Here is a 16,180-nt window from a genome sequence, read left to right as displayed (position 1 = left end):
CACACCCTCTTCTACTTTGATCAGGTCATAAATACCACACAATGGTCTCACTACCTCTATAATTAGTCATGTCCAGCAAGATAAACTTAAAATGAAATTATTTACCATAGATCAGTGGTGACATTAATATGTGACAGTGTTGTAGTAGTAGTGGTGGTGAAAGTGGTTTTGTGACATTATAATATTAATTAAAACAAACAAACAAAAAAAAACAAAAAAAAAAACAATTCAATTTGTTTTATCTGGTGTATTTGCAGTTTGCAGACCCATAGTGTAGGAACCACCTTTTACCTTTGGCCTTTCAGTATGCTTAAAGGGATAGTTCACCCAAAAATGAAAATTCTATCATAATTTCCTCACCTTTAAGTTGTCCCACTTTTCTGAATCAAATTTGAACCTAAATATTTGAGGGTACAATGTGGACATTTGCCATAAATAAACAAATGTTGTTATGGATGTGCTAAATGGACCCATACTGGCTGTTCTAGTTACATTCTGAGATAACCGTACTACTGTTTAGGGCAAGGGAAACAACCCATTTTCCTCTAATCATACAGAAAACCATTGTTGGGATGGGAAGTTTTTGCTGAATATAGGAAGTTACTGAAGAGAAGTTACTGCTTTTAAATAGTTCCTCTATTTTATCTATATATTTGAATGAAGAGGAGACATTGTTCTCTTCTGTCCTGTAAACTATGGAGAGGCATTTTGTTTTTTACATGTTATGTTACACTATTCTGTTTCACTTTTTAACCCATAATGAAGCAACACCATGGGCTAAGAGACAATGTCAACAGGTAAATTTATGGTTGTTTATGTTGCATGATTTTCAACATGATGGACAAAAGTGAACCATGAATATACTGTTAATGTGAAGTTTTATCTTATGTTGTACTGTTCAATTTAGCATTTATAATTGTTTTTTTTTTTGTTTTTTTTTAGATAGCTAATGGCTATGATTGTAGTGATATGGACCTACAATTCATTCCAGATGAGGTACCAAATTCTGTCCAAATTTTTAAATTTAGCTTCAACTACTTGCCGGCCCTATACAACTTCACTTTTCAGAGGCTAAATAACTTGCATTCGTTAGACCTGACAAGGTGAGCACAGCTAGTTTTCTTTGAAGTTGAATTGAAACAGTGTATCAGAGAATGTAATGTTTCTTCTTCTGTTTCTTACACTCAAACCTTATAACTTACAGATGTGGCATCACTTTCATGTATGAAGACATTTTTATACATCAGCCTGACTTGGAGGTCCTAATCCTAATTGGAAACCCACTCGTGTTCATCGCAGGTAGAGCTTTTTCTGGACCACTAGCATTGAAATATCTCAGCCTAACTCAGTCAAAAATCAAAAGCCTATCAGACATCCCATCAGAAAATCTTGCATATTTGGAGGTTCTGGAGCTTGGGGGAAGTGGCATTCGCTCATTAGATGGACTAAGCAATTTCCACTGGCAAAACTTGAAGAGCCTGCAGCTGGAAATGAACTCTATAGACCGGATAAATCTGACTGACTTACAACCAATTCACAATGTGGTCGGAATGAGCATCAGCTTCAAAGGAAACGATTTTGTCAATATAGAACCAGGTGCTTTTAAGTCACTGAACTTGAGTAGTCTTGACTTCAGTGGCTGCTTCAGCAAAATGACTTTCTCCTCCGTACTGAGAGGGCTTGAAGGCATTAAAACCAACAAACTGAAGCTGGGATTGTATGAAACCGATTCAAATGTGCACATACCATCAGCTGCTCTACAATCTTTTTGCAAGATCACCGTTACTGACCTAGATTTCCAGCTTCAGCATTTCTTAGACCTAAATAATTCTACATTTCATTGCCTTGAAGGGCTTAAAAAGCTTGACCTTACCAGAGCCCACCTGGATTCATTGCCCTTTAACATGACTGGCCTGTCCACCTTGTCCCATCTGGTGCTAGATGAGAATAGATTTTCAGATGTCTGCCACATCAACACCGGAATCTTTTCTGTGCTTACGCACTTGTCCGTGAGCGGGAACGCGAAGCAACTCGGATTCAGCAATGGATGCTTGGAGAGTCTCAGAGTCCTAGAGGAGCTGGATCTCAGTCTTAGTTTAGTAAAACCAATAGGACCCTGTTGTAATGACCAGCTGTTTGGTTTGGGTGAGCTGAAGCTCCTCAATCTCAGCTATAGCTCACCAATGATCTGGAGTTCACAGCCTTTCAGTGCGACTCCACAGCTGGAGCACTTGGACTTCAGCTATTCACTCTACACTCTGAACGACAGCTCACCATTCAGCAATCTACAAAGTCTCCGAACTCTAAATCTTTCCTGGTCAAATACAAATCTGACAAATATACACATCTTCAATGGCTTGAAAACCTTACAACTCCTCAATTTGAAGGGAAACCCCATTCAAGGAGGGGTTCTTACAGAGACAGAGCTCTTTAAATCTGTCCCTCTTTTGGAAACCCTCATTCTATCTTCATGTAAAATAACTGCCTTTGAAGAGAACTTGTTTAAAGGCCTCACACATCTCAGGCAAGTAGATCTGAGTGAAAACAAGCTTGTCAAATTGAGCACTTCAGGATTTTACTCCCTGGAGTTTCTCCAACTTAACTTTGCCAGTAATGCCATTGTGATAGTGGATGTTGGAAGTGTCATGAATTTGGGAAAAGAAAGTACTGTTGATCTGAGCTACAATCCCCTAGCATGCAACTGTAGCAACATTCAGTTCATCAACTGGGTTAAGAAAAACACAATCAAAGTAAAACACTTAATGGAGACAGTTTGTAATGCTACAAGAACAAGGATTATTGATGCTAAACTTCAGTGTGGATTCCCTGTTGGTGTACTTGCATTTGTTATAATTCTAATTGTGATTGTAATTGCATCTGCCATTTTTTGCCTTGTGAGGAGAATTAGAAGTTATTCAAGATACACACAGCTGTAAATTCAGACGTTTGTTTGGGCTCCCTTCTAATGTGGGCTACTCAAATATAACATTAATGTTTGCTTTAAGTTGGAGATAAAAGTTGGCTACTGACAGCATTAAAGCCTTTAAAAAAATTTGAAATTCAGAGTTTTTAAATAACAGATATAGGTCTAATGTCACTTTTCAATCTTGTTAACTACCTTGATTATTTTGTTTGAGATGTTTAAAGTAATTTAGAAGCAAAAGGACAATAAAATACAATAAAAGGTAATTTTGACATGCCTTTTTATTTTCAGTATTATACAACTTTAGAAGTATAAATATTTCTATAGTATACAACATCTATGACATCCATAGAGCTTTCTGTGGGTGATGTACAAAACTCAAAACCACATCTTTTATTGCACAGATCCTAAAAGACAATGATAAGCAGAGTCATCTACATAAACACTGTTTTCACACATAGAGAGAGGAAAGAAAACCCCAGGAAACAAGCAAGAACATACTGAACTGGAAAGACAACAAACAATTAGGCTACCACACCGACGGTCTTCAACAGCAAGTGTCCGCTAAGAGGAACTCACACACGCACGGCGATCACAGCATAACTGTCTGTGACGTAGCACATTAATTTGGCAAATAACACAAATGTACAAAATATACATCCATGAAGAGGTTGTAAACAAGCATTTAATGTGCTTCTTTAAGGATTCAAACATTAATTGTCAGAAAAGGAAGGGGGGTAAAAAAAAGAAATAAACAAAATAAATGTCTGGGTTTAATTCATGGCAATATTATTGATATTTGAGAACAGACAATGCATATGTGTCCTATAAAACATTCACATTTTATCATTATCATTAAAGTTAATATTATGTTAGCCTCAAAATCCCAATAAGTGTTGTGTTTTTAATCTTAAGGTGCCTTATATCTCTTCAGACCTCCTACACTACATTTGTAAAGTCTATAAAGAACAGAAACTACAGTGTGCTAATATGGTTTAAAATCTCTACAATCAACTTCGAATCGGCTAATTTATTAGCCTCTTTACATGGTGTATTCTGTTATTTAGGTAATTATGCACATGTGTGTGTCCAGCTCATATATATATATATATATATATATATATATGCTCTGTTTACATAAAACATTAATTGTGAATACTTCAATATCATACTGTATTATAGCCTAGATAAGTATACTGAAATGGACCTAAATATACAGTTGTTTTGCTTTAAGTTGGTACGTGATGTATACATACCAGTAGAGCTATAGCAGGTTTAAAGTTAAGATCAAATATCAAAAGACATAACGATTCACCCACTCCTCTGTTCTGATGCTAACCTTCAGTGGTCACTATGCAACTGCCTAAAGATCAAATCAAGCGTAACTAATGACAAATATGCTTTTAAACGTTTGGGAACGAGGAAAAAGGAAAAAGAGCTTTGAAAGGTCTCGAAGGTAAAAAGTGCAGGAAAAGCACTTATCAGTCCTACTGCATGACTAGAGATGTTAATAGCACAAATGCATTTAGTAAAGTATTACACAATTCCCATTTTTAAGTGTCGTACTTTGCATATGAATGTGTTAGAAACTGATTGGACATGAAGAACGAGCATGCTCTGAAACTCCTGACTTTTACCACAAGCCCTGACATACCATAATGCCATGTTGCTAAAGCACATTTGATTATCCTTGTATAAGCCCTTTTAACCAAACCAGGGGAAGTACATCGTGTTCTTGTACACCAAATGGGAAATGTTAGCCCTAAAAGCTTGACATATTTCTGTTTTTCAAAAACATTGTATATAATCTACATAGTGACAAACCTTAATCATGGGGTAATCCTTTAGTTTCTGAAACTTGCCTTTTATATAACGTTCTACATCTGCTTTGTCCCTGTTTTAATGTAAATGCATGATTTCAAGCGGCATCAAGTACGAACATTCAGAAAACAACTCTGCTGCGTCACTTAAAATACATATCTCAAAATGCATGTGGTTAACCCCTACATACCTCAGTGAAACTTCAAGTACACTTTATTTCAGAGTTAGACTATGATTATTCTGCTAGTTTAGACTCTATATCAGCGCAATTACTGAGCAGATGACATCACTAGCGACTAACATTGAGTACAGTATACAAACATATGACATAGCAAAATATATACATATAAAACATACAACACTCATTTTCAACTAACCCCTCTGTACAATTAATGCTGCTGTATTTACAATATATTGCATAAAAATTAATCTGTAGAAATGCATGGGAAAGGAATGTGAATTTCGCCATGACCTGCTAAGAACAGCAAGTCATATTCCCCCAAAAAACTCTAAGGCCCCTTCCACTACGATTCCAGAACCATAAGATGATTCCAATATAAAATAGTTCCAGGTGAGAAGCACAGGACAAAGTGCATTCCCTCTGTGCACCACTACCCAAAACAAAACTTTGCTGATAAGGTCAAAAACAAAACACAAAACAAAAAAAAAAAAAGTTCACACAAAAAATAGAAAAGAAATTGTAGTGATCTGTTCTACTTGCAGAGTGTAAGCCATATTAATAGCACCATTGCTACATATACTTTCCTAGTGGTTTTTAAATACATCAAAAACCAATAAAATGCATGATAACGCTAGCTTGAATGAGCGTGAAGCCTTTTTTTTTCTTTTTTTTTCTTTCTAACACAGTCAGTTAACATGCACCTTCAGTTCTAAATTTGAGGTGCTTTTTGTTTGGTATAATTATACTCCAGGATTGGCACAGTTCATTTAAGCCTTAAAAAAGGCATCTACACTCTGTCTCCACAGTTATTGCACACGCCACTTGTTACATCACACCGCAACACAATACAATGTCTACTTTTGGCGCTTTTGCAAGATCTAAAACGTGACCACAAATCAGCAGCAAAACATGTCAACATTCAGACTACACTTTTTTTTTTTTGACATAATATTAACAAAGCTTTATAGATCACAACACAAACAAACAAATTCATTTCTCTGGTTTCTCATGAAAACCCAAAGTAACAGCTTTACCGGTCCTTAGATAGGAAGGCTTAAAGATATTACATATAGACAAAAATGAAGTTTACATCCTTAGTCCTTTTAAAATATTATACGCTTGGCAACTACAATACAATACATCACTTTTTACAAGTTGAACCACGTGGCGGATCCTTTGTTTGTTTAGAACGGACTGAATCTTTTTCAAAAGTAGTATTATCCTTTGCCAAAGGCATGCCTCTTGATGAGTCTTTACGGTTATTTTTGGGTGCTGGCGATGCATCTTGAGTGGGTTCCTTTCTCTTCTTTTCTACTTGCTCTTTTCGGTTGGATGAAATCGGTTTGTCAGACACCTTTGACTCACTGGTGACATGTTTAGGGTCAGGACTGGATATAGTAGTTGTAGTCGTCCCTACAGGATCACTTGTGCTGGAGCCCTTGAGAGACTCTGGTCTTGGAACGTCAATTCTGGACTTTACTGGTTCCTTTGAGGAAAGTCCAAGTGTTTCAACTACAGCAGCATTGCCCTTACCAGGAGGAAGCCCACTAGATACATGGATTTTAACAGCTGGTACTGGCAACACTGGCACAGACTCACCTTGAGAAGCAGCGCGGGTCTCTTTCTGAGGCTGGGATTTAGTCGTAGACAAGACTGACTCTCTTAGCTCCTTTGGATTTACTATGTTGTCCTTGACAATGGGCTGTAACTGTGCTCTGTTTTCCTGCTTTCCCTTATCTTCAACAGCCTTCCCAATTGATTGCGTAACAAGTGGAGAGTCTACTCTGGGCTTGTTTTTAGAACTCAAAGGTGTTTGTTTCAATATGGCACTAGACTGTTGCGTCTGCTTTATTGCAGTCTGTGCTGGACTTGTCCCTGTCATGGACGTGTCCATAGCCTTCTGGGTGTTTATGTCAGAAACACTCTTGAATTTCTGCTTTTCCTCTGTTTTCATTGTGGATTGCACATGCACAGTGTCTTTTGTTGAAGTGTCACAACTTCTAGTCTTTGGTGAGCTTGCACCTGTGTCCTTTGATGTGATATTCATGTTTACTTGGCTTCTGAAGATGGCTTCTTGCTTTTCACAGTTTTTTGAAACTTCAGCTTTGCCTGAAGAGTTAGGGTTAGGGGCACAGGCAATCTTTTCAGCCACACTGCATTTGAAGTCCTTTTTAGGGGCTATTTTATCTCTCGAGTCCATTTTGTCTCCACATGCTGGCAGGGTTTTAAGATCCTTTACCATTAAATTTAATTGGCTACTTGCCTCCACCGGATTTACCTTTTCTGCTTGTTGATTTTTGTTTAAGGCCAGTTGAGATTGATGGGCTTGCACAATGAATTCTCTGCTACCACTTGACACATTGGAATTTTGTGTTCTGTCTGAGATTTGTTTGTTTGAGAGTTGAGCTGAAATACTTGCTGTCTGTCCATTTGCCAAGCCAACAGAGCTTGAAATTTTGGCACATGTCTGATCAGACTGTGGAGGTTGGATGGTGGTCATTTTTACTTCAGCCAACCCAGAAAATTGTGGAGTGGTGCTTGTAGAGGCCTGGGATTTTGAATCAGTAGCAGGCATGGTCTTCAGTGGGGCAGAAATGGTGGATGGAGTGACTTTTCCTTGAAGGGTAGGCTTGGGAGACAATGAGCTTTTAATAATAGGGGCATCTGCTAGTGCTGAGACAGAAGACACAATGGATGTTGTGACTGAAGAAGCTAAAGATAGACATGGGGTGGGTGCTGTTTCTTTGATCTCTGGTTTAGCCTGCCCTGAGTCAGCGGCTGAGGTACAATCAGTTCTGTCTCCGACTGCAGACTCTACATTTTTGTCTGAACTTTTTACTCTGGTAGATGATTTGCTTTCCTTCAAATCTTGAAGACGCTCTGGATTGAGGTCAGAAAAGTCTTTGGTGCTACCAGCCCTATTCTTTCTATCTATCAGAGTCTTAGTTGCAGCCAAGGTTGGGCTTGATGTCGCGACTGCGTTGTCAACATCTTTCGATGACTGTATCGGCTTTATCACTGAGGTGTATGCATTGGCTGGTTTGTCTTTATTTATGCTATCCTTCTCAGTAGACAATGCTGAACTGGGAAAACTGGTCAGTGTCTCACTCAGCCTACTATTATTTTTGCCAGAATTTGCTTCTTGGGTTTGCTGGACAAAGTTGAGTTGGGCAATAACAGCAGAAGACACTATGGACTTGTCAGGTTCATTGACTTTAGTAAGGACTGGTTGTATCTGTTGTATCTGCTTTGGAGATATCTCCTCTACATTTTCCATGTCGTCTTCCTGGTCTTCATTGCTGACTTCCCTGATGGAGGGCGTTTTTCCACATGCAAAGTGAGCGCTATGTCGTGCAGCCCTCATCTCCTGAGCTGTCTTTAGCCTACTCTCAGATTTCACACTTGTGTCTATGGACTCTAGTTTACTGGTTGTAATCTGTAACTTCATGCCATCATTATTTTTATTTCTATCGTGCAGGGCCTCATTGCAAGCTGGATTTATTGTAGAGTCCTTTTTGGAAATGGGCTCTTCTTTTGTAATGGTTTTACTGCTCAAATACACATTGTCTTTATGGTTAAGTGTCCCAGTCATCCCTGCCTGTGGACCTTTCTGTTTTTCTGTGGTTTTCTGTTGAATTGGCTGTTTTACACATAGATCCTCTGCTAATATAGCACTTTCACCGTGGCTTTCTGCCATTTTGGAAAGACATGTGTCAGTCTTGGATACACGAGGTCCAGAAAGCAGACCAATGTCCAAGGTGCCCTCTAGTGGCTTTAAAGAGGAAACAAGCCGCCCCTCCAATTTGTACTCAGAGGAGGTCTTCCTGATAGGGCCATCAGAAGCAATCATCTGAAGTTTTTCTACTGCACTCTCTCCTCTCCCACTAAAAAGCTTAGGGGCCAAAGTTTCAGAAGTGCCATGGATGTTGCACATGCCCCCTTTAACATGTTCTAAAGCCAAGGCAGAATCCAGCTGAAGACTTTTGGACCTGGTGGTGCTGAAATGAATGCTTTCATGAACACCAGAGGATATTCGGCACAAGGAGTCCTCCCTCTCCTCAAAGGACTGCCTCTTCCTGGCAAACTCCATGTTGGAGGCTTTGAAATCTAACCTCTCTGGTTTATTACCTTCCTTCATTGACCAAGACATTTGTCGCTCTGATTGACATGAAGGTGACCTCACATTCTCACTTAAAAGTGATACACAGTCCCCAGTGGTGACAGACTCTGCTATGCTCTCACAGACTCTTGGGTTTAGTTTTTTGTAGAGGACATCCTTTAAAGTAGCATTTGTAGACTTGTCCAAGGATCCAGATTCGGAAACCTGGGTTCTTGCACTGGGACGTGTTAGGACACCCCACTCCTTTTCCTCAGCAGCAGCAGCACCTTCCACATCTTGCATGGTGTCTTGTTTTTGCATAGACTCCCGTCTCTCAGCCCAGTCCTGCCTCTTCACAACCACTTTGGCTTTCAGCTTCTCCCTATCTAGCTCCTCTACCGACTCCTGTCGGCCAACTTTGCGAGTGACAGCCCGCTTTAGGCAACCCTGCTCAGCAGGCCTCACCCGAGTAATGGTGGGTGGCTCACAAGGAGTGCTTTCTTCTATGCATGGTGGAGTATACTCCCCTCCAGATGAGGTCTCCCCCTGAGACTCCTCTTGGGTGACCTCCAAACTGTGCTTTCGGGTGCATAAATGTTTTTTGTCACCAGCGTAAGAAGGGGAGAGCTTCTCCTCAGATTGGACTCGCTTCAGGAGTGGGGACCGAGGAGGTTCTGCGCTTTTTGGTCGCACCATATGGCGTACAATAGTGGGGGGTGAGTGCATTTTGGTAGGGAAGGCCTGAGAAGTTTTGGAGCTTCCAACAGTGTGAGTCAGCAAGGGAGATGGGGAGCGCTGAGGAGAAGTTGGCTGAGGCTGAGGAGTAGGGGAGGGTGTGCGAGCTAATGGTGAGAGGGGAATGCTCCCTGCTGATTTACGTCGGCCCTGACGGAGCCGTCCAGGTAGTTTGGGACCCAGGCCATGCAGAGTGCTGGGTCGGATGTGGCCAGAGCCTGCAGGTGAGTTAGGTGCACTGGAACTGGGGGAGCTACTCTGTGATGAAGTTCCACCTAGAACAAAGAGTGGAAAACTAACATATGAAGATAATATTCAGGGCCAACATTCTTTTTTTTTTTCAATTTCAGATTTTATAATTTCACATTGAACTGAACAGAAAATGCACAGAGCACGAAAATAGCAAATATTTACCTCCCTTGACACGTGACATGTAACATGATTAAAATATGTTCTTTGATCAGAAAGACTGTCTGGGTAATGTAAGACACAAACCTGACTGGCTGAAGTCAGGTGTTGGGCGGAAGGCAGCTGTGGGGGAGCGTGGTGAGAGGCTGTGTGTGGGAGATCCAGGCAGACTCTCTCCTGAAGACAGAGAGCGGTTCAGCGAGGAGAAACTGCGACTGGTGTGTAAAAGTGGAGAGGGCTGCATGGCAAAGCGTTTGAATACCGAACGCCGCCTGGAGAGGAAAAAAGCGTGACTGACAAAACAATTGGAATATTCAGAATGACATAGTACCATACTACTTATATTACTTTTGCAGTATATATTATGCATAGATTTGCAAGAATGTACAGTATATATTGAAAGCACACTCAATGGAATACTATATTTCTTAATGCAATGCACTAAGAAATATCAAAAATGGTTGTTGTTTTTTTTTATTTAACAAAGAACAAATAAAGAAGAATGCTACAGAATTACACTTACCAATATTAAGGTCATATGACAATATATTTTTTAACAACATCTGATAAACAACTGAAATGGTTATAATTACATAATTACAAAAAAAAAAAAAAACTTAAAAATATTAGGCAATATACAGTATATACTGCATTGTATGCAGTAGTAAGTACACTAATTTTCCATTCTAAGCACAATGCGTGTACATTACAAAAATATGACAACAACAGCTACATCTAGTGGCAGTGGGGGGAACTTGCTACTGAGGTGTAGGTAGCTTATCCAAATTTATGTGGTTACGTAAACAGACAATTGTAAAACCTAAAATAGACAAGAATAGTGATATTCCTGTTTTCTTACCTTTCTTGTGTTTTCTCTTTCTTGGGTTTCTTGGTTCTTCTCACCATTTTGCTTCTGTAACTATTTCTTCGAGCTGGACCAGTTTTGATAGAAGTGTTTTCAAAAGGGGTAGTGGATATAGCAACTTTACTTCCGCTCTGCAAAACAACAGGTAAGTGTCACTTACAGAAATACTGTAACACAAAATGAAAAATAAGCAGTGAAAATAGTGTTGTGGTTGTAACATCAATTGGTTTTTGCACCTTCAGCAGTAGTTCCACCACCTCAGTGTGAAGCAGCCCGTGAACCGTTTCACCGTTCACATGAGTGATCAGGTCTCCAGCCTTAAGACCAGCCTTGTGAGCAGGACCACCATCCTCAACATTCTATTCCCAAAAAAAAAAAAAAAAAAAATCTTACATAGTTCCAAAGCTTTCATCAATGTCTTAACTATATGTAATGCAGCAAAATGAGAAATGAAAAATCTACTCCATGCTAAATTTTTTTTTTTTTCTTTCTCCCTAACCAGCCATGACAAAAGTAAGAATACATTTTGTTGGCTGTTTGATTTTTATTGTGATGTGCTTGCCCACACTTACCCAGACCATGTGATAAACCGTATAAACATCACTGTCACAGGCATAGACCCGAATCGCTCTTAGAGTGAAGCCAAACTTCTTCCCTGAGCTGTGGATGATGATTGGCTGACGACTACTGACACCGCTAAGTGAGGAATCTCGGCTGGGGGAGGAGTCTCTAGAGGATGGGTCTGATGACAGTGAGTATGGAGAAATAGGGCTTGCTAAGGGTGACACACCAAAAACATCTGTGGGAACAAGAAGAGAGGCATATCATATATTAATAAATCAATAGACTGGCACTATGCATAAGCAAGTAATCACTTTACTTTTATTGAACACTGAACAGTGGATTTGTTTACTTAACTTTACTATACATTAGATTAGCATAATGTGCAGCACATAGATTAAATTATTTGTATTCAATAACAAGATATTACAGGTAACATTTTCACTACTGTTTGGAGTTGGTAAGATTTTATTAAATATTTATTTGATCAAAAATAAAAACAATAATTTGGTGAAATATTATTCCAATTTAAAATAACTTTTCTATTTTAATACATTTTAAAATGTAATTTATTCCTGTGATGGCAACACTGAATTATCAGTAGCCATTAGTCCAGTCTTCAGTGTCACATGATCCTCCAGAAATAATTTTAATATGCTGATTTAGTGCTCAAGAAACATTCTTATTATTATAAGATTTGAAAACAATCAAACACATTTTTCCTTTTTCAGAATTCAAAAGAACCTTTTATTTGAAATATACATTTTTTGTAACAGTGTAAAATTCTTTAAGGTCATTTTTGATCAATTTAATGAATCCTTGATAAATAAAAGTATTAATTTCTTAGAAAAAAAATCTTACTAACTCTTAACTTACTAACTTTTGAAATATTTATGCAGTATGAATGTGTAGGAGAAAGTGTGCTTTTCAAATTCTGTAAGGTCATCACTTTTTTCAGTTCATTTAAATTGTTTAGTTAAATTGTTAAAAATGGAAAAAAAAAAAAAAAAATGAAAACGAAAAAAAAAAAGAAATGCAAAATGTAATATAAATGTGTGTGTGTGTGTGTGTGTGTGTGTGTGTGTGTGTGTGTGTGTGTGTGTGTGTGTGTATATATATATATATATATATATATATATATATATATATATATATATATATATATATATATATATATATATATATATATATATATATAAATAAATTTAAAATAAATAAAAACTATATCATAAATAATCTAATTGAAAGGTTAAAACATTACTTTCTCATGTAGTACTTGTAACAAAAAGATGACAAAAAGGTTGGGAACCCCTGACATGAACAACACTTGGTCACACATGCAAAGACACCCCAACACACTCGATCACATACACCAACACAACATGTTCTTCCAGCATGCACATACACTTACCTCCAGGAATCATGAGTGACAGGGCACTGGTAGATACTGATTTTGGCACTTTACTGACTGCACACTGTTTGTCCATGGCCTCAGGTTTAGGAGCAGTCAGGAAAGAGCCTGTGTCTGAGGAGGGCTTACAGGAGCTATCCAGACTTTCCCCTCCATCTCCCCGTGATGGCACCTGATCTAGGTGCTCGGAGAAACTGCCTACTCAAAAAAAAAACAAAAAAAAAATTGATTAAGTAGAGAAATGCACTAAACAGACCAGACACTATTTCCAGAGCATTCCCATTGAGTTTGCACAATTTGTTAATGAAATAAAATATAATACGTAAAAGTAGGCCTGCACTGAATCTGCTCTCAAATTCATTTACACGACAACGGCATCTTGGGGGCCTGAAGACGCAAACTTTTGAAAACCGGTTTAAAAGTGCACTCTTTTGAAAACGAAACCATTATTGTCTCCGTGTAAAGTACAAAAACGTGAATTAGTGAAGTTCGTGTATGCGTATTAAACGGTTAGTCTAAAGGCGTGTAATGTTTTTTTTTTTTAAATGACATCACAAACTACTGGCCTGGCATTGTTCCAGGTCAAATGGGGGTCAATTGCACCACAGCAAAAACTCAATGTAGAAAATAACAAATCAACATAAAATACAGTAAATACATTGCAGAAGTCCACTGCCTATAGTATGTACAGCAATCAAGTGTCTTCGGTGAAAATTAATTGTATTTATTTTTTTCTCCTGAAGTCTCTTGTGACCCTGGACAAAACTGAACATTTGGTAATATTTAATTTTGATGTGTATCTGTGCAAGCGCTCGGTGAAGAGCGTCATTGATGACTTTTTACTACGTTTTTACAGCGTTGATGATTGAAGCCAATCACAAATATATCCAATGAGTGCATCAACACAATGGCCAATCAGAGGTGTTTACGAATCCACTCAACAGCGCTCAAAGCATCACATTTTTAAAATTTCAGTACCGATAGGTACCGAAGTCGGTACTTTTGACAACTCTACTTACCGAAACCCAAACACCTAACCTAACAGAGTTAACTAACATGTAGTTGCAAAGTTACTTATAGTTAGTAGAATGTCTAAAGTGGACCAATGAAATAAAGTGTAACTGAACATTTTTGTGGTGCAAGTTTGATGCAAGTCCCATCTCCAGTAAATCACCCCTGTACCTGAGAGGGTGGAGTTACTGATGGTGCTACAGGGTGTGGAGGGATCAGGCTCATCCTGAGGCAACTCCCCAATACTGAAGGTCACTTTACTGGGGTCTTCCAGAGACAGGGAGCCCTCACCATCCTCCACTTCTGCTGAGATAGCAAACTTAGGGAGAAGACCAGAGCATCTGCTTAAGCTGGTGCTCTCAGTGTCAGAAGAATGAGAGAGAGAGGGACTGGAGAAGAGAAACAAGGAAAAATTATTTGATCTACCTGGGGGAAAAAATCAGGTTCTATAAACTTGCATGTTGCATGTTAAATGCTAATGTCAAAATAAATAATTTATTGAAAAATAAGATAAGTGGCATGCAAGTATAGAGGTGCATTTATTTAATGACGAGGTCTAAATTTCAGATTTTTCACATTTAGTTCAGATCAGAGACTTTTTATGGAGAGGGTTTGTGGGTAACTTACATCTCAGCGAAGTCTGGAGTCCAGCTCAGTGAGTCAACAGTGAGAGGACTGTCTGTTGTCTTCTCTGTCTGTTCTCCTTTCTCCTCCAGCTGTCCTCGAGACAGATCCAGACTACTGTACACCTACCACACAAACAAATAGCATATAAATGCATATCTCTGAGTAATCATAGGCATATGCTGAAGCACAGAAATGTGAAATGTAACTTGAAATATTTCTGTTGGTTTCTAGGTTACTGCTATGTTGTTCCTAGGGTGTTCTGGGTCATTGCTAGCTGGACTACTTTCCCAAGCCAAATTGGTGGCAAATTCATATGAACCATGCCCCACTGAGGGTTATGTTTGAGTTGAGGTGAAAGATGCAGCTTCATGCTTACTTTTTTATACAAATCATATGTTTCCATATGAATCACAATGATTGAATTTAGTACAAAACAGTAAATTTAAAAAAAAGGCAATAATCACCAATCACCGCTAATTATCAGATGCCTAAAAGGTAACACTTTACAATAAGGTTCATTAGTTAAACATTAGTTAATGTATTAACTAACATGAACTAACCATGAACAATACATTTGTTACTGTATTTACTAATCTTCGTTAATGTTAGTTAATGAAAATACAGTTGTTTATTGTTTGTTCATGTTAGTTCACAGTGCATTAACTAATTTTACTAACAAGATTTTAATAATGTATTCGTAAATGTTGAAATTAACATTAACAAAGATTAATAAATGCTGGATAAGTGCAGTTCATTATTAGTTCATGTTAACTAATGTAGTTAACTAATGTTAACTAATGAACCTTATTGTAAAGCGTTACCTTAAAATCTGTCTAATACAGTGGTTCTTAATGAGGGGGCCGGGACCCACTAGGAGGCCTCAGCAAACTTCAGAGGGAGGATGACTTAAAATTATTCAAATTAATAGATCAAGTAATCATTTTCCTTTTTTTTTTTTTTTTTTATAACTTTTGAGAACCACTGGTACTATACTAATACTATAAAACACAGCCTTCACCAGATATCTTCACTGCAAGCATTGTAGTTTCTGGAAGCAACTCATACTGCAATGCACCAAAGCTCTGCATGCCTGAGAACAAGAATGTGCACGAGTATTTGTGTTGTGTGATGTTCCCTGACCTACAAAAATATATTCCTATATCAAAAGCAAATGCATGTAAATCTATGAGCTGAGCTTTATCCCAGAGACAGTGTTGGCCGTAGTGTTAGATGTCTTCATTAAAACTTGCAAAATACAAACACATAATGCATCCACTGAACAGGACTCTTCTCAACTGAGTCATTCTGCACTGCATGAATTAAACAAGTGTATGTGAGGAAAAAGAGAGAGACAACTCACTTTGGAGAATCGGTGTGAGGATGAAGAAAACTGCCGCAGTTCCACATTGAAATCTTCATCATTGGTATCCTCCTCCTCCTCAGTTTCTAAGTGATGGTACCTATCAGATCGTGCTGTGATTGAAAGAAAATGTGTCACATTGCGCTGTGATGTCAAGATGCTCTCATATCAGTTATTT

At 38.3% G+C, this 16,180-nt stretch overlaps 2 protein-coding genes across 19 annotated transcripts in view; one reads left to right on the top strand and one right to left on the bottom strand.

The window, feature by feature from the left end:
• Positions 1-600: 600 nt before the first annotated feature.
• cd180 (CD180 molecule) lies at positions 601-3,189 on the top strand. Its single transcript, XM_051893892.1, has 3 exons — positions 601-797; positions 943-1,103; positions 1,205-3,189. The coding sequence occupies exons 1-3, from the start codon at positions 696-698 to the stop codon at positions 2,934-2,936; spliced, it is 1,995 nt and encodes a 664-aa protein (XP_051749852.1). The 5' UTR covers positions 601-695; the 3' UTR covers positions 2,937-3,189.
• Positions 3,187-16,180, bottom strand: part of mast4 (microtubule associated serine/threonine kinase family member 4) — a 130,448-nt gene continuing 117,454 nt past the window's right edge. For 13 of the 18 annotated variants that reach the window (XM_051893861.1, XM_051893862.1, XM_051893863.1 and 10 more), the window contains 9 exons: positions 16,003-16,115; positions 14,643-14,764; positions 14,187-14,404; positions 13,005-13,202; positions 11,605-11,831; positions 11,269-11,391; positions 11,027-11,163; positions 10,255-10,460; positions 3,187-10,034 (listed from right to left, as the gene is read on the bottom strand). In XM_051893861.1, the coding sequence (XP_051749821.1) occupies positions 6,067-10,034; positions 10,255-10,460; positions 11,027-11,163; positions 11,269-11,391; positions 11,605-11,831; positions 13,005-13,202; positions 14,187-14,404; positions 14,643-14,764; positions 16,003-16,115 (5,312 nt within the window). In that variant the 3' untranslated portion in view covers positions 3,187-6,066. The remainder of the gene's footprint in view (positions 10,035-10,254; positions 10,461-11,026; positions 11,164-11,268; positions 11,392-11,604; positions 11,832-13,004; positions 13,203-14,186; positions 14,405-14,642; positions 14,765-16,002; positions 16,116-16,180) is intronic. The other 5 variants (XM_051893865.1, XM_051893868.1, XM_051893878.1 and 2 more) reach the window with 1 other exon arrangement.

The sequence above is a fragment of the Ctenopharyngodon idella genome, chromosome 5 (genome assembly GCF_019924925.1).
Source record: "Ctenopharyngodon idella isolate HZGC_01 chromosome 5, HZGC01, whole genome shotgun sequence".
Taxonomy (NCBI): domain Eukaryota; kingdom Metazoa; phylum Chordata; class Actinopteri; order Cypriniformes; family Xenocyprididae; genus Ctenopharyngodon; species Ctenopharyngodon idella.
This window is presented reverse-complemented; position numbering and strand designations above follow the sequence as displayed.

Coding starts and splice junctions, on each gene's coding strand:
- cd180 (XM_051893892.1), top strand. CDS start 696: ATGGAGAGGCATTTTGTTTTTTACATGTTATGTTACACTATTCTGTTT. Junction 798..942: donor CTAAGAGACAATGTCAACAG/GTAAATTTATGG, acceptor GTTTTTTTTTAG/ATAGCTAATGGCTATGATTG. Junction 1,104..1,204: donor CATTCGTTAGACCTGACAAG/GTGAGCACAGCT, acceptor TATAACTTACAG/ATGTGGCATCACTTTCATGT.